Genomic DNA, 23634 nt, shown 5'->3' on the forward strand with positions numbered 1-23634 from the left:
GTTGTCTGTTATTATAAATAATAAACCTCCCAAATAGGATTACAATCAAAGTTTACAATTCATTAAACGAATAGAGGTAAGCAAACAGCGCTGGGTGTGCCGGGAGTCTCTGCTCCACCAAGACGCACACCAGTTATACACCAGTTACCTCCCTTAAGGGATACAGAGAAGCTCTCTCAGATATGGCAGTCCTACTTCTCATGCATGCAGCCGGAGGTCGGTCTAATTCTGGTGCTGTTGGTGGTGGAAGCTGGGGCAACGGTGGTACTGGTGGAGATATCACAGCCACCGGAGGGGGAGCCACTGGGGGTGGACTGTTAGGATATGGAGGTGGTAGCTTATCCAACAGCTCACGTTTATCTTCTTTTTTTTTTTCCTGTTCTTCAAATTTCTTATCTGCTTTTAGTGTAAATATTGAGGCTGGAAAAGGACATGAAGTCCTCCTGATACAGAATCCTGCATAATCACTTTCTTCCTGGCTAAAAGGTTCCTTTGAATTAACATGGATATTTAAGGCCTGGCAAATCCAGTCTTTGAAGGATCCAAAAACAGGCCAAAAGACATGTAGTCTTAAAGGCTCCTTTGGCCATTCTGTCACACAATACTGGACCATTTTTTATTTACTGTTTCCTTTTCTGGGGCCCCTATAATTCCAATTTCTAGTCATTATTCCTAATGGACTTTCTGGTGGTATGACTGGTAATTTGCTCCCTTTCTTCTGGTCCCTGGTCTTCGATTTTGTCTGACCCATCTCGGAATTTTACTATGGCAATTCCCACAGCCCTTGGTTACCTTAGTAAGAGCGTCTTGCAAAGGGTTTAGGACCTATCACCCACCCACAAATCCTATAGGAATCGCTTCGGTCCTTCACCAGTCAAGTCCCTCGCGGGAGATTGGAACCGCAGTTAGAAGAGCTCCACAATCGCTTTGGAACTAAGTTCCATCTCAGTCACACTCTTACACACACAGGCAACCGAATCCCACCCAAACAAACGGTATACGCTTTAAATGCTTACGACTCCGTCGTCGTCCTTCGGATCTTCACACGCAGAATTACGGGCAAAATATAGTGCTGCAGCTGGCAAGGGAGCTAAAAAAAAAAAAAAATCAAGAACTTTGCTTACCTTTATTCAAGTTCAAGATGCTATTAGTCCTGACCCGACTCGAACAGCAGCCACCAAATGGTGGGGGTGCCTCTCCTAGATCAAATCAGAATTCAGGAACCAAAGCCCTCCCGGACAAGGCCCCACTTGTAATAAATGACAGGGTCCCAAATAGGATTGCAATTAAAGTTTACAATTTATTAAATGAATAGAGGTAAGCAAGCAGCGCTGGGTGCGCCGGGAGTCTCTGCTCCACCAAGACGCACACAAGTTACAGCAGGCGGCCGGTTTTTATGCTCCTAGGCTAATACATATTCCTTACTGTAATACACAATAAATGTTTGTTCATTGTCTTTTGTATTATAAAACAAGGAGTTCCGTTTGAGAAGCAGGAGTTGCAAAAGCTCCCTGCTGAAGTAAGATGTATAATACTTGGCTAGACACTATGAAAATTCTTTTGCTTAATGTAACAAAAAAGAGAACCCCCTCCCCTTCTCTCCTTCTGCATCTCAGTTGCCTCTTTTGTTCAAAGACACTGCTGCAAAGTTCATGTAACCATCTCCTGATAAGTTGCTAAACTAGTGTATCAACATCCTGCATTCCTGTCTCACACTGGGCCAACATGACCAAATAAAAAAAAGAAGTTGAACCACAACGCCGAGGAAGACTACGGCCTTCATCTTCACAACCACCAGAGGGACAGAGACGACCCCCTAGCAACAGTGCGCGCAGTCACAGAATATACCAGGATGTGCTGTGTAATCCCGGAATTACCAAGATATAAAAAGGGACCCTGGCGGGGGTGAGGTGCGCGCCGTTGGTGGAGCCGAGACTCCCCGGCCGCCCAGCGCTGTTTTGCTTGCTGTTCGCTTACTCAATAAATTCCTTTCTATTATTAATGCAATGCTCTCTGAAAATTAATTAAGGGGGCAACTTATAACAAATTTGGTGCCGTGACTCGGATGAAGGCAATCTGATTGAAAGACCTTCGGAGGGGGCGCCCCGCTGATTTCAGCGGCCTTTGCTAGGACTGCTTTCATTCAAATCCTTCACCGACGAACCCTAAATTCGGCAGCAAGCAAATAAAGCCGGCAACCCCTAGTAATCTTTGTGCACGAAGACCGAACGAAGACTCAGGAGTGAGTAAGTATAGGCCAGTGATCCGTTCGGTTGGGGTTGGGTATCCTGGAGCGTGTCGCTGTGAGACATCCAATTGCGGATGAAGCGAGTGCGGACCCCTCGGTAGTGCGGTTCCCACATCCCGTGAGGGACTGGGCCACGAAAAGGGGGAAGCGATTTGTGTGTGTGTGTGAAGGCGCTCTAGAAGATGGGACAGAAGAAGAGTAAGCCTTCTGGTCCCATGGGCGGGGTAACATCTGATGTTAGGTTACCCCGGGATTAATTATTAAAAATTGGGAGGATTCCCCTTTTAGGCGGGGAAGGAATAAAGTAAAAATGATACATCATTGTGTTGAAGTTTGGGGTGGTAAACAGATTTGAGGAGACCACCTTTACTGGCCTGTATTTGGGTCCTTTGAAGATTGGGTTTGCCAGGCCCTAAATATTTATGTAAACTCAAAAGAACCTTTTAGTTTGGAAGAAAGTGAATATGCACATTTGTGGATCAGCTCGGAAACTCGAGCCAATTTATATCCTCTAAAAGAAAAAGGAGGGGATGGGAGGCACAAAATAAACCGAGAATTAGAGATTCCAGCCCCACTGCCTCCCTATATTCCACCACCCCCACCTGCAGCCCCTCCGACTCCCGGGCTTCCTAATCTGCAACCCTGGGGAGACTCTGATAGCAACTCTGATTCTAGCACTCAGGGACCAGTGACTAGGAATATGTGGCAGTCCCCATTAACTCCGGGGACGTCTGTGATTTTAAGAAAGAGGGTAAGCGAGCTTTAATGGCAACTGGCATAATGTTTGCAGCTGCTGAGGAATAATTCTAACTGGAATAATAACTGCACATTGTATATTGTATATATAAAAGCCCGGGCATTTTTGTTAAAGTGTTCTTTTATACATATGTTAATATGTTAATATGTAAATATAAGAACTGCCATTGAGGTGTATGTCTAAGGGAACAAAATTTGCCCAGGCATATTATCTTCTCATCAGGTTTAAATGTCCCCAGTGTAATTGTCTACAGGCAGTTAATTTACAGTGGTTTGATTTTACTTGTGTATCTGTATATTGTGGATTTTGGAGGGATTGGGATTGACTAGTAAAGAGCTTCTAGGAAAACGGTGGAATATTAACCACTGTAGATTACAATAGGAAAAGTTCAAAGCAAAGAAATCCCGAGGAAAAGCCTCCTAGGATGTATACTAACACATTGGAGGGATATAGTGGGCTGAGAGGGTACAGAGAGTAAAAGAACCCTTATCAAATATTGTAATCAGTGGTGGCCACTTTATAAACTAGAGGATGGAGTGGAGTGGCCCCTAAATGGAACTACTAATTATAACACCATATTACAGTCAATGTTGTTTTTGTGGAAAGAAGGAAAACAGGATGAAATGTTGTATATTGATGTTGTTTCTGCATCTTGGAGGGAAAAGGTACGGAATTAAGTTGGCCCCTGACTGAGCCTTTGATGTCGGCATTAGAAAAGTAAAGGCTAGAGAAAGATAAAGGAAGTGTTAAAAGGTTTGTTGAAAGTGTTAAAGGTATTCGAAGTTGAATGAGCAGGGAAAGGTGATGTAGGCATTATCTAAGTAACAGTCTAGAAGTTTTGGTATATTTGCATATTTGCTGTGGTGTTTGTTCAGTTTCCCAAGCATCGGGGAGGGGGGAACAGCCTGCTCCACCAGGGGCCTCTCCAGCGGCCGCAGAGGGGCTTCGGCTCCAGTGCCTGGAGCGCCTCCTCCCCCTCCTTCTGCACTGACTTTGGTGTCTGCGGTGGGGTTTCTTGCTCTCCCAACTGCTGTTGAGCAGCAGGATTTTGTTTGTTTCTTTGTTTGTTTGTTTTCGTGGATGTGCTCTCACAGAGGCACGGACTGTGTTGCTATGGCTTGGCTCTGGGCAGCAGTGGGCCCCTTTAGGGCCAGATGAAATTGTCCCTTATCTACCATGGGGAGGTGTGTGGGTTTTTTTTTTGTTTGTTTTTCTTTGTTTTGTTTTTTCACGGGGGCTGCCACTGCAGTTTCGCACCCCCACACCCCTCACACCCCCCAAACCTTGCCATCAAACCCAATACACTGGAGCAGCTAAGTCATTACTGACTTGTAAAGCATCAGGGATTAAATTAACCAATGAAACCCTAAATGTGATGGGGGTAGAAGGGACTGGGATAATAGTGCCACTTTTGGGGAATACTAAGCTGAGACCAGGGGATAAAATGATCACTGGGCAATTATTGTATGTACCCAAGGCAGAGACTAACTTGTTGGGAAGGGATTTGATGACTAAATTGGGCATTCAACTAGTAAATTGTTAGACTGGAATAACAGTGTTATTAATGGAGTGCTCTCTGGCCCTGAGAGCAAACGTACATGTATATTCACCTCTGACTGGAAAGACCTGAAATGAAATGGGGGTGGAAGCAACAATATAGGTGGACAATTTTACCTCAGGGGTTTACAGGGCCACCTATCTATTTGGGTAAATTCTAAAAAAGATTTTGGGGCAATTACAACCTCCCAAGGAGGTATTATTGTTACAAATATGTGGATCATTTTAAGGAAAATCGATACTCCCTGATGGGAGAGAAATGCTGAATAAAGTGATAATGAGGCAAATATTAACTGTTTTACATCAGAAGAGTCATTGGGAGGTGCAAGCAATGTGTGATGTTGTTCTAAGAAAGCATGTCTGTGTAGGAATATATACTTTAGGGAAGCACAGATGCAGAGGATGTACTATATGTCAAAGGGTAAATAAAATGGTCTTCTGTAACCTATCTAGAGGGGGACGGGAGCCAGGGCTTTGACCTTTCCAAAGTATACAGGTAGGCTTTACTGAGTTACTTGTTTGTCCTAATTGACCACGTGACTGAATGGGTGTAAAGTTTTACTGCAAGGATTAAAGCAGGCCTTAGAGATTGAGTGGGATTTTCACAGCCCTTGGCACCCCTCCTCTTCTGGAAAGGTAGAGCGAATGAATGGTGAAATTAAGAAACAACTAACAAAACTTGTGCTGGAAACTAAGGCTTTTTGGGTAAAATGCTTACCCCTTGCACTGTTAAACATATGGATGCAGCCCAGAACTGATGTAGGAATTTCTCCTTTTGAAATACTATATGACTCGGAATTGCCACTTGATCACCCTCAATTCTAATTAAGACTTGGAAAGAGACTTTTTTAACACCACTATGGGGAAGGCCCCTATGTTGTTTTGCTTACCACAGAAACGGCTATTTGAACTGCGCAGAAAGGATGGACGCATGCCAGCCGTGTGAAAGGACCAGTCCGGGAAGGTAAAAGGGAGGCAGCTCCAGGCCCTGACGACTTGAAGCTGACACTAAGACGGACTCGATAAGTATTGTATATTATCTGTGTATCGTGGGAAGGGGAGGAGGCCCTGTTTCGAAGGCTCCCTGGTAGGTTCCCCTGAAGAACACTGCTGCTGCCAAGAAGAACCGATACCTTGTAGTTCGCTGCAACCAAACTGACAAGCGAGGCAGAGAAGTGAAAACGGTGGGGGACGGAGGGGCCGACAATTTAGATGGGCTCCGACCACCTCCTACGATACATGGGAGTCAGTATCATCGTTTTGGTCAGCTATGGGTCTGCGCATCCCCACCAGCCTTTTAAATGGAGCTTAATCAGATGGGAGGATCAATTCATCATCCAGCAAACAACGACAGCGGGTGCTCCCAGTTTCCGCATCACATTATGTGACCTGGCGTCAGTGCAGCCATGCTTTAACCGATCAGGATTTTATTTCTGCCCAAGTTCTAACCCAGGAAAAGTGTACTGTAATTATCCAAACGCATATTATTGTGCATACTGGGGGTGTGAAACCATTGCTACGGACTGGACACTCGGGGCTGGTCGGAATAAATTCTTACAAGTGGGATATGGGCCGCAAGGTTGTAACTGACAAGTGGATCCCCGTTACAGGTGGCAAGGGCATGGTATAGGGTATACAGGAACCTTCCACGGAAATGAAGAAATTTGCAAGGTTCTATATATAAATATAACAAACTTGGACGATACTAGCTGGGTACTAGGAAAAATGTCAGATTTTACGAACACGGAACAGATAGGGGAGGACTCATACTAATAAAAAGGAGGATGCTGATAGGCTCAGGCAGTAGGACCAAATGAGGTATTGTCAGAAAATGTCCAGGGAATCCAGCCTGTGGAAAATACTACAGTGCCAACCCTCGGCAGCCCTACAAGCTCAGGTAAAGCTGAGAATGATAACATAGTTGAGAATAACATATGGGGGGGTCATGAATGCCAGCTACCAATTATTAAACAAAACAAGCCCAAATGTAACAAAACACTGTTGATTATGCTTTAGTATAAGGCCTTCATATTATGATGCTATTGGGGATCCTGGGGAGCCCACCCGCACAAACAAGAACAGCCCTCTACATTGCAGTTGGGGAAAAGACATAAGGGTAACACTAACACAAGTCACTGGAGGTGGTAGGTGTGTGGGCACGGTTCCTAGTGGGAAGTGTCACCTATGTAATACCATGGAGAATGGAAAACAATCAACCGAGTGGCTAATCCCAGCCAACAATGCTAGGTGGGTTTGTTCGTGAGTGGGCGTAACTCCTTGTCTATCACTAAAACTCTTTAATGCGTCTCGTGATTTTTGTATACAGGTGATAATTATACCAAGGATTCTATACCACCCTGAGGATTGTATGTATACCCAGCACACAGTGGCAAGTTATCATCTGGAAAGACGGGAACCATTCACGGCTCTAAATTTGGCCACCCTAATAATCCTGGGAGGAGCTGGAGTGGGGACCAGGGTAGCCTCATTGGTTAAACAAAATCAAGAATTTACTTCCTTACGCATTGCTGTGGACGAGGACCTGACACAAATTGAACAATCCATCTCAGCCCTGGAAAATCTATCAGGTCACTTTCAGAGGTAGTGTTACAAAATCGTAGGGGATTAGATTTTTTTTTTTTTTTTTTTTTACAACAGGACGGGCTGTTTGCAGCTCTGAAAGAGGAATGCTGTGTATGCTGATCACACTGGAGTGGTAAGAGATACAATGGCAAGACCCAGGGAAGGGTTGAAAAAAAAAAAAAAAAAAAAAAAAAGGAAACGGGAGAATGAAGCCTGACAGAGCTGGTACGAATCTTGGTTTAATTATTCACCTTGGCTTACTACTTTATTATCAACAATAGCAGGACCTTTGTTGTTATTAATAATAGCACTAACTTTTGGACCATGTATTTTTAATAAATTGATTGCGATTGTAAAGGGATGTTTAGAAGCGGCACATCTAATGCTCATACATGCCAAATACGAGCCAATAAGTACCAACGAAGGAATCGAGGAAACATTAGTTCTTAATAGCCAGGCATTGCAGAGCTTCAATCAACAAAATGAGTAACTAAAAGAAAAAGGAGGGATTGTAATACACAATAAATGTTTGTTCAGTGAGCGATGAACAGACGTAGCGGGTACTTTAGGGGTGCAGTTGTCACTGCAGTTACTTAACTACACAAAATACAGTAAAAATCCTGTTTATATTTCAGAGGTGTTGTAGCTGGCCTAAGAGAGCAGATGGAATCATCTGCCTCGAGGGCAGGTGAGAGAGCAGAGGTAAGGGAGCAGATGAGAGTAACTGTCCTAGTTGTGCTGTGGCTTTGGATGCTGCTTCAGCTTATGCTTTTCTTTCTCATTCGCAGGTGTCTCGCACAGGCTCAGAGGGGCCAAACTGCACTCTGAAGAGCAGCACGAGAAGGGCAGGCTGGTCAAGAGCTGGGTTGGAGCAGAATGGCCAAGTAGCACAAAGTGACTATGAAAAGTGTCCGTCTTGCTTTGCGGGTGCCGTGGCAGGCTCTCCACAGAAGTGGCTGAGGATTTGAGATAAGGCCAGAGAGTGACAAGGAGCGGCACGTGCAGGGATGGTTTCCAAGCGCTGTGGTGGCTTTCTCTTCTGTTCATCAGGTGCCACAGGCAAGGTGGGTTGTAACATCAGTCTTTATAATCACAGGAAAGCAGGCCACTTGAATGCCACAGAGCATCTGAGAAGGATGTTCTAGCAGAAAAAGCTTGTCTGGCACAGCAGAGCCTGATGGCAGTGTGTTTCCTCAGGTGAAGAGGTGCCTGAAGCCCCATCCTATCTAGCCTGCACACACTTATCTGAGAATGAAAGCTGCTTTCCAGTAATTCAGAAAGACAAGTTACATCTCAGCCTTGAGCATCTTGGGCTTTTGCCTGGGCTTTTGAGCCTGTCTGTAACATTTGGCACCAGCACTAATACTTTTTTTGGTGTATGTTTAATGTTTGGGGCCTGTGTCTGGGATTTGGGACCTGACTCGAACCAGTGGGGCTTTGTCCTGGGTTTTTGTGCCTGCCTGTAGAGTTCAGGGCCTGTGATTAGGCTTTTGGGGTCTGTGTCTGGGGGTTGGGGGGTTGGGGCCAGTGTCTGGGGGTGAGAGGGGAGCTGCTTGTAGACCATTGGGGCCAGTGTTGAGGGGGTTGGGAGCTGATTGTACACCTTTGGGGAGTGCCTCTGGGTGTCTGTGTCTGTGGGGGGGTGTTAGGAGCTTCTTGTACACTGTAGGGGTCTGCATCTGTGGGGGAGGATTGGGAGCTACTTGTACACTCTAGGTGTCTGCATTGGGGCCGGGGGGGGGGGAGGGGTTGGAGCTGGTTGAGCACTGTAGGTAGTGTAATACACCATAAAAGTTTGTTCATTGTCTTTTGTATTATAAAAACAAGGAGTTCTGTTTGAGGAGCGGGAGTTGCGAAAGCTCCCTGCTGAAGTAAGGAGCTGTATAATGCTTGGCTAGACACTATGAAAATTCTTTTGCTTAATGTAACAAAAAAGAGAACCCCCTCCCCTTCTCTCCTTCTGCATCTCAGTTGCCTCTTTTGTTCAAAGACACTGCTGCAAAGCTCATGTAACCATCTCCTGACAAGTTGCTAAACTAGTGTATCAACATCCTGCCTTCCTGTCTCACACTGGGCCAACATGACCAAATAATAAAAGAAGTTGAACCACAACGCTGAGGAAGACTACGGCCTTCATCTTCACAACCACCAGAGGGACAGAGACGACCCCCTAGCAACAGTGCGCGCAGTCACAGAATATACCAGGATGTGCTGCGTAATCCCAGAATTACCAAGATATAAAAAGGGACCCTGGCGGGGGTGAGGTGCGCGCCGTTGGTGGAGCCGAGACTCCCCGGCTGCCCAGCGCTGTTTTGCTTGCTGTTGCTTACTCAATAAATTCCTTTCTATTATTAATGCAATGCTCTCTGAAAATTAATTAAGGGGGCAACTTATAACACTTACTACTTCTAGAAAAGGCAGGGTTATTATAATTAGTTCCCAGAATCCAAACCCTCCCACTGGTGCATGCATGATCCCTTTACCCTGAAATCCTTATTCCCCTTAAACCTAACAACTCTAACCACAACCCTAACCCTTATTATCAACCCCCAAGCGCTAATGACACTGACCTTAATCCAAACCCCAAACTGCCCCTAACCCCAGACAACCAACAATGAAACACAGACACAAAGATGGAAACTACAAAAAAGGCAAAACCCTGGATACAGGCCCCAAATCACAAACATGCGACCAAAACACTACAGAAAAGCCCCAGATGCAGGCCCCAAACGCTACAGCTAGGCCTCAAAATCTCAAGATGCATCCCAAAGCAAAAATGCAGACCCCAAACGTTACAGAAAAGCCCCCACACCTGGGCTGCAGAAGTCTACAAGCAGGCCCCAAACTGCCAACAGAAGCAGGCACCAACCACACCAAATGCAGACCCCAACTGCCCACAAGCAGCTCCTATCCCACCACCCCCTCCCAGGAACTGGACTCCACCCAGACACTGGCCCAAGACCCAGCCCCCCCCCCAGACACAGGTTCCAAAGGTGTACAAGCAGCTCACAACCCGCCCCTTCAGAGACAGGTCCCAACCCCCCGCCCCCTCCAAGACATGGGACGCAGAGGTGTACAACCAACTCCCAACTCCCTCCCCCTCAAAGGGAGGCCCCAAAGACCCCCAAATGGAGGCCCCTAGAGTGTACAAGCACCTCCGAACTCCCCCAGGCACAGACACCCACCCCCCCAAACACAGGCCACAAAGGTGTATAAACAGCCCAGACCCCCCTCCGAGACCCAGACCCCTAAAGTGTAAAAGCAGCTCCCAACCACCCACAGATGCAGGCCCCAACCCCTCTCAAAAGAGAGGCACCTAGAATGTATGAGCAGCTCCCAACCCCCCAGAACATAGGTCCAAAAGTGTACAAGCAGCTCCCAACCGCCATCAAATACAGGCCCAAAAAGTGTACAAGTAGCTCCACCCCCCCCGCCCAGAGACAGGCCCCAAAGGTGTACAACCAGTTCCCAACCCCTGCAAGGGAGACCCCTACACTGTACAAACAGCTCCCAATCCACCCCAACGCAGGCTCCTACAGTGTACAACCAACTCCCAACCCCCCCGAGACATGGGCCCCAACCCCCCCGACATGCAGGCACCAAGCCCCCCCAGAAATAAGCCCCAAAGTTGTACAAGCAGCTCCCAACCACCCCCAGATTCACGCTCCAAATTCTACAAGCTGACCCCAACCCCCGCAGACACAGCTCCCTATATTGTATAAGCAGCTCCCAACCCTCCAAAATGCAGGCCCCAACCCCCCCCCCCCCCCCCTCCAGGCCCTAAAGGTGTACAAACAGCTCCCAAGATCCCCCAGACACAGGTCCCTACAGTGTACAAGCAGATCCCAACCCCGCTGCAGATAGATGCCTGCATTGTACAAGCAGTTCCCAACCCCCCCAGATGCAGGCCCCAACCCCTCCCAGACACAGGCCCCAAAGGTATACAAGCAGATCCCATCTCTACTCCAAAAGCAGGCCCCTACACTGTTCAAGCAGCTCCGAATCCTCCCCCCAGCATAAACCCCTACAGTGTACAAGCACCTCTCAACCCCCTCCAGATGCAGATCCCTACATTGTACAAGCAGTTCCCAACACCTCCCCCCAAATGCAGCCACCTACCATGTTCAAGCAGCTTCCAACCCTCCACCAAAGGCAGGCAGGCCCCAAAGGTGTACAACCAGCTCCCAACACCCCTGAGACACAGGCCCCAACACCCCCTCAGACACAGGGCCCCAAATTCTACAAGCAGCTCCCAACACCCACAAGGCAGGCCCCCTACCCTATATAAGAAGCTCCCAACCCCCCCCCACCCTGAGGGAGGCCCCAAGCCCCCCGAAACACAGGCCCCTACAGTGTACAAGCAGCTCCCAGCCACCCCCAAATCCTGGCCCCAAAGTTGTACAAACAGCTCCCAACCCCTGCAGAAACAGATTCCTACATTGTACAAGCAGTTCCCAACCCCCTAGACACAGGCACTGACCCCCCACAGACACAGGCCCCAAAGGTGTACAACCACCTCAAAATTCCCCCCAACGCAGGCCCTTACAGTGCACCAGCAACTCCAAACCCCCCACCCAGAGGCAGGCTCCAACCCCCCATGGACACAAGCCCCAGAGGTGTGCAACCATCTCACAAACCCCTGAGACACAGGACTCAAGCCCGCCCCCCTCCAGACACAGGCCCCTACAGTATACAAGCAGCTCCCAACACCCCCCAGATGCAGGCCCCAAAGGTGTACAAACAGCCCCAACCCTCCCTCAAGATGCAGGCCCCTACAGTGTACAAGCAGCTCCCAACCACCCCCAGATGCAGGCCCCAAAGGTGTACAAACAGCCCCAACCCTCCCTCAAGATGCAGGCCCCTACAGTGTACAAGCAGCTCCCACCCCTCCCCCAGACGCAGGCCCACAAGCCCCCCCAAACACAGGCCCCTACAGTACACAACCAGCACCCAAACCCTAACCCCAATGCCAGCCCCAAAGGTGTAGAAGCAGCTCCAAACCCACCCCCCTCCCTCCCAACCCAGGCTTCAACAGTGTACAAGCAACTCCCAACCCCCCCCACCCCCCCCAAGGCTCCAAAGGAACACAAAGAGCTCCCACCCCTCCCCCAGATGCAGGTCCCAACCCCCCCCAGAAGCAGGCCCCTACCTGTTATAAATTGCCCCCTTAATTTTTCAGAGAGCATTGTATTAACCATAGAATGGAATTCACTGAGTAAGCCAACAGCAAGCAAAACAGCGCTGGGCGGCTGGGGAGTCTCGGCTCCGCCAACATCGCGCACCTCACCCCCACCAGGGTCCCTTTTTATATCTTGGTAATTCTGGGATTACGCAGCACATCCTGGTATATTCTGTGACTGCGTGCACTGTTGCTAGGGGGTCGTCTCTGTCCCTCTGGTGGTTGTGAAGATGAAGGCCGTAGACACTCTAGGGGCCTCCATTTGGGGGTCTTTGGGGCCTCCCTTTGAGGGGGAGGGAGTTGGGAGTTGGTTGTACACCTCTGCGTCCCATGTCTTGGAGGGGGCGGCGGGTTGGGACCTGTCTCTGAAGGGGCGGGTTGTGAGCTGCTTGTACACCTTTGGAACCTGTGTCTGGGGGGGGGGCTGGGTCTTGGGCCAGTGTCTGGGTGGAGTCCAGTTCCTGGGAGGGGGTGGTGGGATAGGAGCTGCTTGTGGGCAGTTGGGGTCTGCATTTGGTGTGGTTGGTGCCTGCTTCTGTTGGCAGTTTGGGGCCTGCTTGTAGACTTCTGCAGCCCAGGTGTGGGGGCTTTTCTGTAACGTTTGGGGTCTGCATTTTTGCTTTGGGATGCATCTTGAGATTTTGAGGCCTAGCTGTAGCGTTTGGGGGCTGCATTTGGGGCTTTTCTGTAGTGTTTTGGTCGCATGTTTGTGATTTGGGGCCTGTATCCAGGGTTTTGCCTTTTTTGTAGTTTCCATCTTTGTGTCTGTGTTTCATTGTTGGTTGTCTGGGGTTAGGGGCAGTTTGGGGTTTGGATTAAGGTCAGTGTCATTAGCGCTTGGGGGTTGATAATAAGGGTTAGGGTTGTGGTTAGAGTTGTTAGGTTTAAGGGGAATAAGGATTTCAGGGTAAAGGGATCATGCATGCACCAGTGGGAGGGTTTGGATTCTGGGAACTAATTATAATAACCCTGCCTTTTCTAGAAGTAGTAAGTGTTATAAGTTGCCCCCTTAATTAATTTTCAGAGAGCATTGCATTAATAATAGAAAGGAATTTATTGAGTAAGCAACAGCAAGCAAAACAGCGCTGGGCAGCCGGGGAGTCTCGGCTCCACCAACGGCGCGCACCTCACCCCCGCCAGGGTCCCTTTTTATATCTTGGTAATTCTGGGATTACGCAGCACATCCTGGTATATTCTGTGACTGCGCGCACTGTTGCTAGGGGGTCGTCTCTGTCCCTCTGGTGGTTGTGAAGATGAAGGCCGTAGTCTTCCTCAGCGTTGTGGTTCAACTTCTTTTATTATTTGGTCATGTTGGCCCAGTGTGAGACAGGAAGGCAGGATGTTGATACACTAGTTTAGCAACTTGTCAGGAGATGGTTACATGAGCTTTGCAGCAGTGTCTTTGAACAAAAGAGGCAACTGAGATGCAGAAGGAGAGAAGGGGAGGGGGTTCTCTTTTTGTTACATTAAGCAAAAGAATTTTCATAGTGTCTAGCCAAGCATTATACAGCTCCTTACTTCAGCAGGGAGCTTTCGCAACTCCCGCTCCTCAAACAGAACTCCTTGTTTTTATAATACAAAAGACAATGAACAAACTTTTATGGTGTATTACACTACCTACAGTGCTCAACCAGCTCCAACCCCTCCCCCCCCCCCCGGCCCCAATGCAGACACCTAGAGTGTACAAGTAGCTCCCAATCCTCCCCCACAGATGCAGACCCCTACAGTGTACAAGAAGCTCCTAACACCCCCCCACAGACACAGACACCCAGAGGCACTCCCCAAAGGTGTACAATCAGCTCCCAACCCCCTCAACACTGGCCCCAATGGTCTACAAGCAGCTCCCCTCTCACCCCAGACACTGGCCCCAACCCCCCAACCCCCAGACACAGACCCCAAAAGCCTAATCACAGGCCCTGAACTCTACAGGCAGGCACAAAAACCCAGGACAAAGCCCCACTGGTTCGAGTCAGGTCCCAAATCCAGACACAGGCCCCAAACATTAAACATACACCAAAAAAAGTATTAGTGCTGGTGCCAAATGTTACAGACAGGCTCAAAAGCCCAGGCAAAAGCCCAAGATGCTCAAGGCTGAGATGTAACTTGTCTTTCTGAATTACTGGAAAGCAGCTTTCATTCTCAGATAAGTGTGTGCAGGCTAGATAGGATGGGGCTTCAGGCACCTCTTCACCTGAGGAAACACACTGCCATCAGGCTCTGCTGTGCCAGACAAGCTTTTTCTGCTAGAACATCCTTCTCAGATGCTCTGTGGCATTCAAGTGGCCTGCTTTCCTGTGATTATAAAGACTGATGTTACAACCCACCTTGCCTGTGGCACCTGATGAACAGAAGAGAAAGCCACCACAGCGCTTGGAAACCATCCCTGCACGTGCCGCTCCTTGTCACTCTCTGGCCTTATCTCAAATCCTCAGCCACTTCTGTGGAGAGCCTGCCACGGCACCCGCAAAGCAAGACGGACACTTTTCATAGTCACTTTGTGCTACTTGGCCATTCTGCTCCAACCCAGCTCTTGACCAGCCTGCCCTTCTCGTGCTGCTCTTCAGAGTGCAGTTTGGCCCCTCTGAGCCTGTGCGAGACACCTGCGAATGAGAAAGAAAAGCATAAGCTGAAGCAGCATCCAAAGCCACAGCACAACTAGGACAGTTACTCTCATCTGCTCCCTTACCTCTGCTCTCTCACCTGCCCTCGAGGCAGATGCTTACATCTACCCTCTTCAAACAGCTACAACACCTCTGAAATATAAACAGGATTTTTACTGTATTTTGTGTAGTTAAGTAACTGCAGTGACAACTGCACCCCTAAAGTACCCGCTACATCTGTTCATCGCTCACCTTGCCAAAAGCAGCTCTGGTCAAGTCCCGTGTTGTACACTGTGTTTCAGCTTTAACAAATGAAAACAGTCACAAGACAATCATTCAGCTGCCAGCATAACCACCTATCCCTCAATAACACAAGGGACCCCATTTACAACGTTATCATTTCAAAACAGCAGCCCCCTTGACTCAGCACCTGGAAAGTAGATCAAGCCAGTCACCGAGCTGCCTACCAAGTGTTGGACAGTTCCAGAAGGAGCTCTTTCCTGTGACAGGTGCCTCCTAAGGTTTACACTCTACTGGGGACAGGAAAGAAATAAAAAATTTCAAAACGCCATATCTGTAAGCTTTCAAGATTCAACAGACCTCCTCAAGCACACTGTTCAAGCACTATGTGAGCAGCTGCTCAAAAGCAGCTCAACTCTCCCACCTCCACATCTGCCAAACTCCACAGAGATGACCGTGTCAGCTGCCCTTCAGTACGAACCCAGAGGCAGCCCAGATGTCTTTGCCAAAACAGACAGTACAATGTATTAGTACACCCACGGACTGCCACGTTAGCTATCATCACTAACTGCCAGGCAGGACAGCTCCAGACCAAACACATACACGCCACACACAGGCACGCCACAAACATCACAAACAAAACACAGAACACAAGGCACGAGAAAAAGTGAGCCCCAGAGGAAAGCCCTACAGCAACAGCAAGTCAGAACAGATGCTCTGCAGCAGACCCAAGGAGAGACTCAAATGTCATGACATGTGACTGGAAGCAACTGCCAGAACTGGGATGATGGAGGCATAAAAAGCCTGCCCTTAAGACAAGAGACCAGAAGGATGGGGATTGAAAACCCCATAGGAAGACACTTAGGAAATGAATTCCCAAGCAAGAGCTCCTGATGCGGCCCAGATGACTTCTGCAAGAGTGAGGATGGAAACATGTGATCTGAAACTGAATATGATGCACAAGACCTGGAACAGTTCTGCACTTTAAGCAGCGACTGCAAGACAAGAAGTGCTCCGATCAGAGCCATGATGACAAAACAAGCATTTAGGACCTTTGGCGCAGCTACCAAGTCCCCTGTCTAATCAGTCCAGTGCAAAAAGCAAGGAGGATATCAAGACCCAAGGAGAGCATAACTCAGAACACACACAGCAGAAGCAACACTACAAGACAGATCAACAGAAGGGCACTGTCCTGCCTGCCGCACGCACTCACGCTACAAAATACCCCCTGCTTCTTCTATTAGCCTGGTGACCCAGCCTGAACCACCCTCACCGTGGCATCATGTCTATTCAGCCCGCTGGCTCCCAGCTCCCATTAGCCACCCCAGATATGCAAATACCAGGTGCCACTCAACTTAGCTGTCAGATTGCTGGATGGTAAATTCCCTCCACCTCAAAAAACGCACAGGCACTGAGAGACATCTTAGTCAATTGCCGGGCTCATCATCATCTGCAAAAACAGAGTACCAGCATTCACTAGCATGCCGGCCCTGATGCCCACCTCCTCTGCAATGCTGACTACTACTGGTGCAACATACAGTTGTGCTCACCTGTTCCTCTTCGAGTACCAAGCCCCAACAGTGCAGTCAGTATTACCCACACCACCTGGGAAAACAAAGGGATTAAATGATCGTTGTGTTCTCAACAAATCACCCACCACACTGCTCCTCTATCCCAAACAGCCTCACCTCAGACCCTCAGCAGATTCTGAGCAACGCCTACCACAGCACCACTAAAACAGAGGGGAAGCACTTCAGAGACTTGCCTTACGGGGACCCTTGCTTAGGGACACTGACTGGGCTGACGACCCTCCCGCCTTTCCTCAGCACTCCGGAGAGGATTCACCTCTCCGAGACTGCAAGAAGCAGCCACAAAAGAAAAAAAAGGCAGATCCTCAGGCACCTCACAGGCACAGCCCACCTGCTGCAATACCTCTCTTTCACTAGATCTTCTTATCCACCTGCTCACAACTCCAATGCGGCCGGGACAGGGCGGACCGGCACGGCGCGGCGGCGGTGGCGGGAGGGGCGGCGAGGGGGGGGCGGGCCGGCACCACGCAGCGGCGGAAGGGGGAGGGAAGCGGCGCAGGGCGGGCCAGCCAGAGCAACGCAGTGAGCCATCCCTCCCACCAAACCAGAAACAGTAGTCAAAAACTTCAGAACAGGGACCCCAAACCACATGGAGCCAGGCTCCCAAACGGTACATGAGCACGAACACACACAAGCCAGAGACTGAGGGCCATGATGGCTACCATCAAGAAAAGCAGACAACATCAAGCTCTTGTGATTAAGGAGACGTTAGGGAGGCAAGGGTAATAGACATTGGGGAGGCAAGGACAATTCCCAGACAAGACTGTATATCTCGAAACAAGACACTGGAACTCATGATAAGGAAGCGGCAGACGGACAGAGAAACAAATGTAAGGACTATAAATCTCGAAACTGGACATTGGAATTCATTATAAAGATACAACAAACGGGAGAATTAGCAACAACCAGCTCTCGCAATTAAGAAACATGCCAACTCAGCAGATTCCTGACCAAAGGTGAAAAGTATACTGTGAGGAAGACTCGGGGTCTTCCTCCCAAAGACCCCTGCCTGCAATTCTTGGGAGGCTCTACGCAGGCGCAAGGTGCCAAAAGGCTAATTAGCATGAGAAGCGAGGGAAGGCGGGGATAGGTAATGAATATGTATAGCCGCTTGTAGAATATTGATAGATTGATTGTGTAAATTCAAGACTACTTTCCACTTTAGGTATGCACGATAGGTGGAGAGATCCCCCATGCATCCAGCGCTGCAATAAAGAATATACCACTTAAAGGAATTTCAGCTTCGATCTTTGAATCACTTGAGAGAGATCAGCCTTTCTAAGTCCCAATGAAAGACAAAAACTGCTTCATTACTATCCCCTTGCCAACAATACATTTAAGACCCATGATATGGAGCTCAGCAAGCACTGCAGAAGCCAACAACTATGGGAACAAGACCTGGTAATGGATACTATAGTACACAGAAACAACCATACACCATAGAACACATACTGGAACTGCCCTGACTGGCATACGCTAGGCTGAAAAGGATGAATCCATGGCCTCTTTACCCCGTTGTTACTGGATCCCGTTCCCCTGCTGCAATGATTTAAAAGCCATCCCCATGCACATACCACACACATGCCAAGGTACAACCCCACCCAACACACAGATAGGGCATTTCAAGCCAAACTTAGCTTTAGGGAAGGCTGGAAAGCAGGATTCCTCCCCAAGGCACGCGCAGGCTACATGAAATGGGGCTTCAGACACCTCTTCACCTGAGGAAACACACTGCCATCAGTGTGTTTATTATAAAGACTGATATTACAACCCACCTTGCCTGTGGCACCTGATGAACAGAAGAGAAAGCCACCACAGCGCTTGGAAACCATCCCTGCACGTGCCGCTCCTTGTCACTCTCTGGCCTTATCTCAAATCCTCAGCCACTTCTGTGGAGAGCCTGCCACGGCACCCGCAAAGCAAGACGGACACTTTTCATAGTCACTTTGTGCTACTTGGCCATTCTGCTCCAACCCAGCTCATGACCAGCCCCTCTTCTTACACAGCTCTTCAGAGTGCAGTTTGGCCCCACTGAGCCTGTGCGAGACACCTGTAAAAGAAAAAGAAAAGCATAGGCAGAGGCAGCATCCAAAGCCACAGCACAGCTAGGACAGTTACTCTCATCTGCTCCCTTACTTCTGCCCACTTACCAGCCCCCGAGGCAGATGCTTACATCTACCCTCTTCAAACAGCTACAACACCTCTAAAAGACAAAGAGAGGATGCTTAGAGTAACAGTGAGACCTACAACACAACAACTGCTACATCTGTCCCTTACCCTAACCCTTACACTTATAGATGTCCTGGTTTCAGTTAGAACAGAATTAATTTTCTTCCTAGTAGCTGGTGGAATGCTGTGTTTTGGCTTAGGATGAGAAGAGTGCTGATAACAGCCCGATGTTATCATGCAGTGTCCCAGCATCGGAGCAGCCAGGTGACAAGCTGCTCACCTATACAGCGACCAAAATCTTTTCGCACATCTCGTAACTCACGCTCGTTTAGGCTTCGGGTAGTTACTGTTGATTTTTCAGCATCCTCATCTTCCTCCTCCTGAATCCTTGATGGGCCAGCGTCGTCGTCGTCTCCGTCATCTCTATACCTAGATTTGGCAGAAGACTCTCTGCGTTCTAAACGACCTGAATCTCTATACCATTTTTTCACCTTCTCTACAGGGGCAGCTTGCACTGCTACTGCTCGTTTCTCTGACCTTGTTACAGGGTCTGCCACAGAGGTTGGAATACCCTCTGCAGGGTCAACTTGCATTGCTACAGCTCGTTTCTCTGACCCCGTTACAGGGTCTGCCACAGGGGTTGGAATACCCTCTGCAGGGTCAACTTGCACTGCTACAGCTCGTTTCTCTGACCCAGCCACAGGGTCTGCCACAGGGGTTGAAATACCCTCTGCAGGGTCAACTTGCACTGCTACAGCTCTTTTCTCTGACCCAGCCACAGGAGCTGGAGCAGCTGCAGGAGCTGGAGCAGCTGCAGGAACCGGAGCTGGAGCGGCTGCAGGAACTGGAGTTGGAGCAGTTGCAGGAGCTGGGACTGGAGTAGCGGCAGGAGCTGGAACTGGAGCGGCTGCAGGAGCTGGAACTGGAGCGGCTGCAGGAGCTGGGACTGAAGTGGCTGCAGGAGCTGGAACTGGAGCGGCTGCAGGAGCTGGAACAGGAGTGGCTGAAGAGTCCACCGTAGGGGTCACAGTGGCCGTTGGATCTGTCACGGGGCTTGGAGTGGCCGCAGGGTCTGTCACTAAGTTGATAGCAGTATCAATGGCAGCTTGATAGGCATGAGCCAGGCCCCAGCATGTTACAATGATTTGTGTTACTTTGGAACTGCCAGAATCATGACACCTTTTTTTCAAGCATTCTGCCAGTTTTTGAGGATTTTGCAGTTGTTCAGGGGTGAATTTCCAAAACACTGGGGGTGCCAACTGCTCTAGATGCCTGCCCATATCCTCCCATACTCCCTGCCACCCACAACTATACTGCCTCCGGGCAGATCTCCGGATGAGCTTCCTAAGTAGTTGTTTAACTTTAAGCAGAATCTGAAGTGCATTCAGGAGGCAGAACAACAAGACTATGCTGGTCTGAGTATCCCAAGAATATTCAATACCTTGGAGAGCTATTGTAACAAGCTTGGAGGATAAGAGGGTGGTGAAGGAGGAAGGCAGAGTGATCCAGGATGATACAGGGGTGGTGAAGGAGAAAGGGAGAGTAATCAAGTAAGAAAAAATATCTTCCCCTTTCCCCTCCACAGATTGACTCCCTAATGGAAAAAAACAATAGGTATAATTGCTAATAGTTTCCAAGATACAGTTTCCAAAATACAGAGTCGATGATGTTACTGAGTACAAATACCAAGTTAGAGTCATGACCAGATATCTCATCGTCTCATAAGCCATTGCTACAACACTCAGTACCATAATGATCTGAAACCAGGGCCCGGAGAGGATAAAAAACATGACAGAGAGCAAATACGGAAAATAATGTACTATAATACTCAATTTGGAAAACAGGCACAGCAGAGTTGAGATTAAAGCAATCAGCATTATGACAAGTGACTATTAAGCAGGTCTAATACTTACACCAATTTTAGTTTAACACGCTCTGGTCAGATCTGCCGTTATCTCAACCTTTCGAGCCCCACGTTGGGCGCCAAAAAGACTGTCGTGGTTTAAACTGGCCGGCAGCTAAACACCACGCAGCCGTTCGCTCCCCCTCCCCCTCCCTCTCTGGGACGGGGGAGAGAAATGGAAAGTGAAGCCCGTGAGTTGAGATAAAGACAGTTTAATAAGACAGGAAAATAATAATAACAAAAGTAATAATAATAATAATAATAATAATAATAATAATAATAATACAATGGTGATAATAGGAAAATAATAATAATATGTACAAACAAGTGATGCACAATGCAATTGCTCACCACCCGCTGACCGATGCCCAGCCTAACCGAGCAGTCCGGCCCCCTCCCCCTGGCTAGCCACCCCTATGTATTGTTTAGCCTGACGTCAGATGGTATGGAATACCCCTTTGGCTAGTTTGGGTCACCTGTCCTGGGTCTGTCCCCTCCCAGCTCTTACTGCACCCCCAGCCTGCCTGTTGGCAGGACAGAGCAAAAGGCTGAGGTGTCCTTGGCTTGGTATAAGCACTGCTCTGCAACAATTAAAACATCGGGGTGTTATCAGCACTCTTCTCATCCTAAACCAAAACACAGCATTCCACCAGCTACTAGGAAGAAAATTAATTCTGTTCTAACTGAAACCAGGACAACACTTAACCTAACTATTACCCTTACACTAACCCTTAGCCTTACACTTACCCTTAGGCTAAACCTTACCCTTAACCTGACACTTAAAATTACCCTAAACCTTAACCTTATCCTTACCGTTACCCTTCCCCTAACACTTACTCTTACCCTAACCCTAACCCCAACCCTTACCCTTACCCTTACCCTTATCCTTATCCTTACTCTTACCCTTATCCTAAACCTCACCCTTACCCTTACCCTAACCCTTACACTTACCCTAAACCTTAACCCTAACCTTACCCTAAACCTTACCCTTCAAATTAGCCTTTCCCTAACCCTTACCCTAACTCTTATCCTTCCCCTTACCCTGATCCTTAAACTTACCATAAACCTTACCCTTACCCTTACACTTACCCTAATCATTATCCTTACCCTTACCCTAAACCTTACCCCTACCCTAAACCTTACACTTACTCTAACCCTTACGCTAAACCTTACACTTAACCTTACCCTAAACATCATGCTTACCCTTACCCTAACCCTTAACCTTACCCTTATCCTAACCCTTACTCTTACCCTTACACTTACCCTTACCCTTACCCTTACCCTAACCCTTAACCATACAATTACCCTAACACTTACCCTTATGATTAGCCTTACCCTAACCCTTACCCAAATCCTTACCCTTACCCCTACCCTTACCCTTACCCTTACAATTACCCTAACCCTTACCCCAAACCTTACTCTTATCCTTAATCTAACGCTAACACTTACCCTTGCCATAACCCTAAACCTAGCCCTAGCCATTACCCTTACCCATACCCTAAAACTTACGCTTACCCTAACTGTAATCCTTACACTTACACTTACCCTTACCTAAACCTTACCCTTACCCTTAACTTAACTCTTACCCTTACCCTCTGTCGTGGTTTAACCCGGCTGGCAGCTAAACACCACGCAGCCGTTCGCTCACCCTCCCCCCTCCCTCTCTGGGACGGGGGAGAGAAATGGAAAGTGAAGCCCGTGAGTTGAGATAAAGACAGTTTAATAAGACAGGAAAATAATAATAATAATAATAATAATAATACAATGATGATAATAGTACTACTAATAATAATATGTACAAACAAGTGATGCACAATGCAATTGCTCACCACCCGCTGACCGATGCCCAGCTTAACCCCGAGCAGTCCGGCCCCCTCCCCCCGGCTAGCCACCCCTATATATTGTTTAGCATGACGTCAGATGGTATGGAATACCCCTTTGGCTAGTTCGGGTCACCTGTCCTGGGTCTGTCCCCTCCCAGCTCTTACTGCACCCCCAGCCTGCCTGTTGGCAGGACAGAGCAAAAGGCTGAGGTGTCCTTGGCTTGGTATAAGCACTGCTCTGCAACAATTAAAACATCGGGGTGTTATCAGCACTCTTCTCATCCTAAACCAAAACACAGCATTCCACCAGCTACTAGGAAGAAAATTAATTCTGTTCTAACTGAAACCAGGACACCCTCTAACTTAAACTTGCCCTTACCATTACCCTAACCCTAACCCTTATCCTTACCCTTACCATTACACTTATCCTAAACCTTACACTTATCCTTACACTAAACCTTCCCCTTCCCCTTCACCTTCCCCTTCCTCTTTCCCTTCTCCTTAACCTTACCCTTTACTTACCCTAACCCTTATCAGTCACTTACCCTAAACCTTACCCTTACCCTAATCCTTACCCTTAGAATTACCCTAACCCTTACCCTTACCATAACACTTACCCTTACCCTAAACCTTAACCCGAACCTTACTTTAACCCTTACCCTTACCCAAACACTTATCCTTACGCTTACACTTACCCTAACCCTTACCCTTACCCTTACCCTTACCCTTACCCTTACCCTTACCCTTACCCTTACCCTTACCCTTACCCTTACCCTTACCCTTACCCTTACCCTTACCCTTACCCTTACCCTTACCCTTACACTTCATCTTAACCTAACCCTTACTCGTACCATTTCTCTAACCCTTACCATTACCCTTACCCTTACTCTTACCCTTTCACTTACCCTAAACCCTACTCTTACCCTTACACTTACACTTACCCTTACCCTTCCATTTTCCCATACCCTTTTTCTAACCCTTTCCCT

The 23634-nt window shown here is 48.3% G+C and overlaps 1 protein-coding gene across 17 annotated transcripts; it reads right to left on the reverse strand.

Annotated features, from left to right (window-relative positions):
• Nucleotides 1-975: 975 nt before the first annotated feature.
• Nucleotides 976-22676, reverse strand: LOC116490804 (atherin-like). 17 transcript variants are annotated; one of them, XR_004253416.1, is made up of 5 exons: nt 22655-22674; nt 18904-18956; nt 18529-18803; nt 16715-16769; nt 14313-14924 (listed from the first exon to the last, which is right to left on the reverse strand). XR_004253416.1 is itself a non-coding variant. In XM_032190316.1 (3 exons), the coding sequence occupies exons 1-3, from the start codon at nt 17367-17369 to the stop codon at nt 1005-1007; spliced, it is 426 nt and encodes a 141-aa protein (XP_032046207.1). In that variant the 5' UTR covers nt 17370-17534; the 3' UTR covers nt 976-1004. The 17 variants fall into 17 exon arrangements, 4 of the variants coding, with proteins under 4 accessions (XP_032046207.1, XP_032046206.1, XP_032046205.1 ...); XR_004253417.1 differs by lacking the exon at nt 22655-22674 and adding an exon at nt 21177-21207; XR_004253419.1 differs by lacking the exon at nt 22655-22674 and adding an exon at nt 16520-16614 and having other exon boundaries at nt 18904-19057.
• Between the last annotated feature and the right edge of the window lie 958 nt (nt 22677-23634).

This window comes from Aythya fuligula, chromosome 6 (assembly GCF_009819795.1).
Source record: "Aythya fuligula isolate bAytFul2 chromosome 6, bAytFul2.pri, whole genome shotgun sequence".
In the NCBI taxonomy this organism is placed as follows: domain Eukaryota; kingdom Metazoa; phylum Chordata; class Aves; order Anseriformes; family Anatidae; genus Aythya; species Aythya fuligula.

What these genes read in the sequence shown, in the direction of transcription:
- LOC116490804 (XM_032190314.1), bottom strand. Translation starts at nt 17,369, where the DNA reads ATGTACCGTTTGGGAGCCTGGCTCCATGTGGTTTGGGGTCCCTGTTCT. An exon ending in AAAGAGAGGTATTGCAGCAG is followed by an intron (nt 16,770 to 17,084) that starts GTGGGCTGTGCC and finishes TTGTTTTCCCAG; the next exon opens with GTGGTGTGGGTAATACTGAC. An exon ending in TGGTACTCGAAGAGGAACAG is followed by an intron (nt 14,925 to 16,714) that starts GTGAGCACAACT and finishes TCTCATTCGCAG; the next exon opens with GTGTCTCGCACAGGCTCAGA.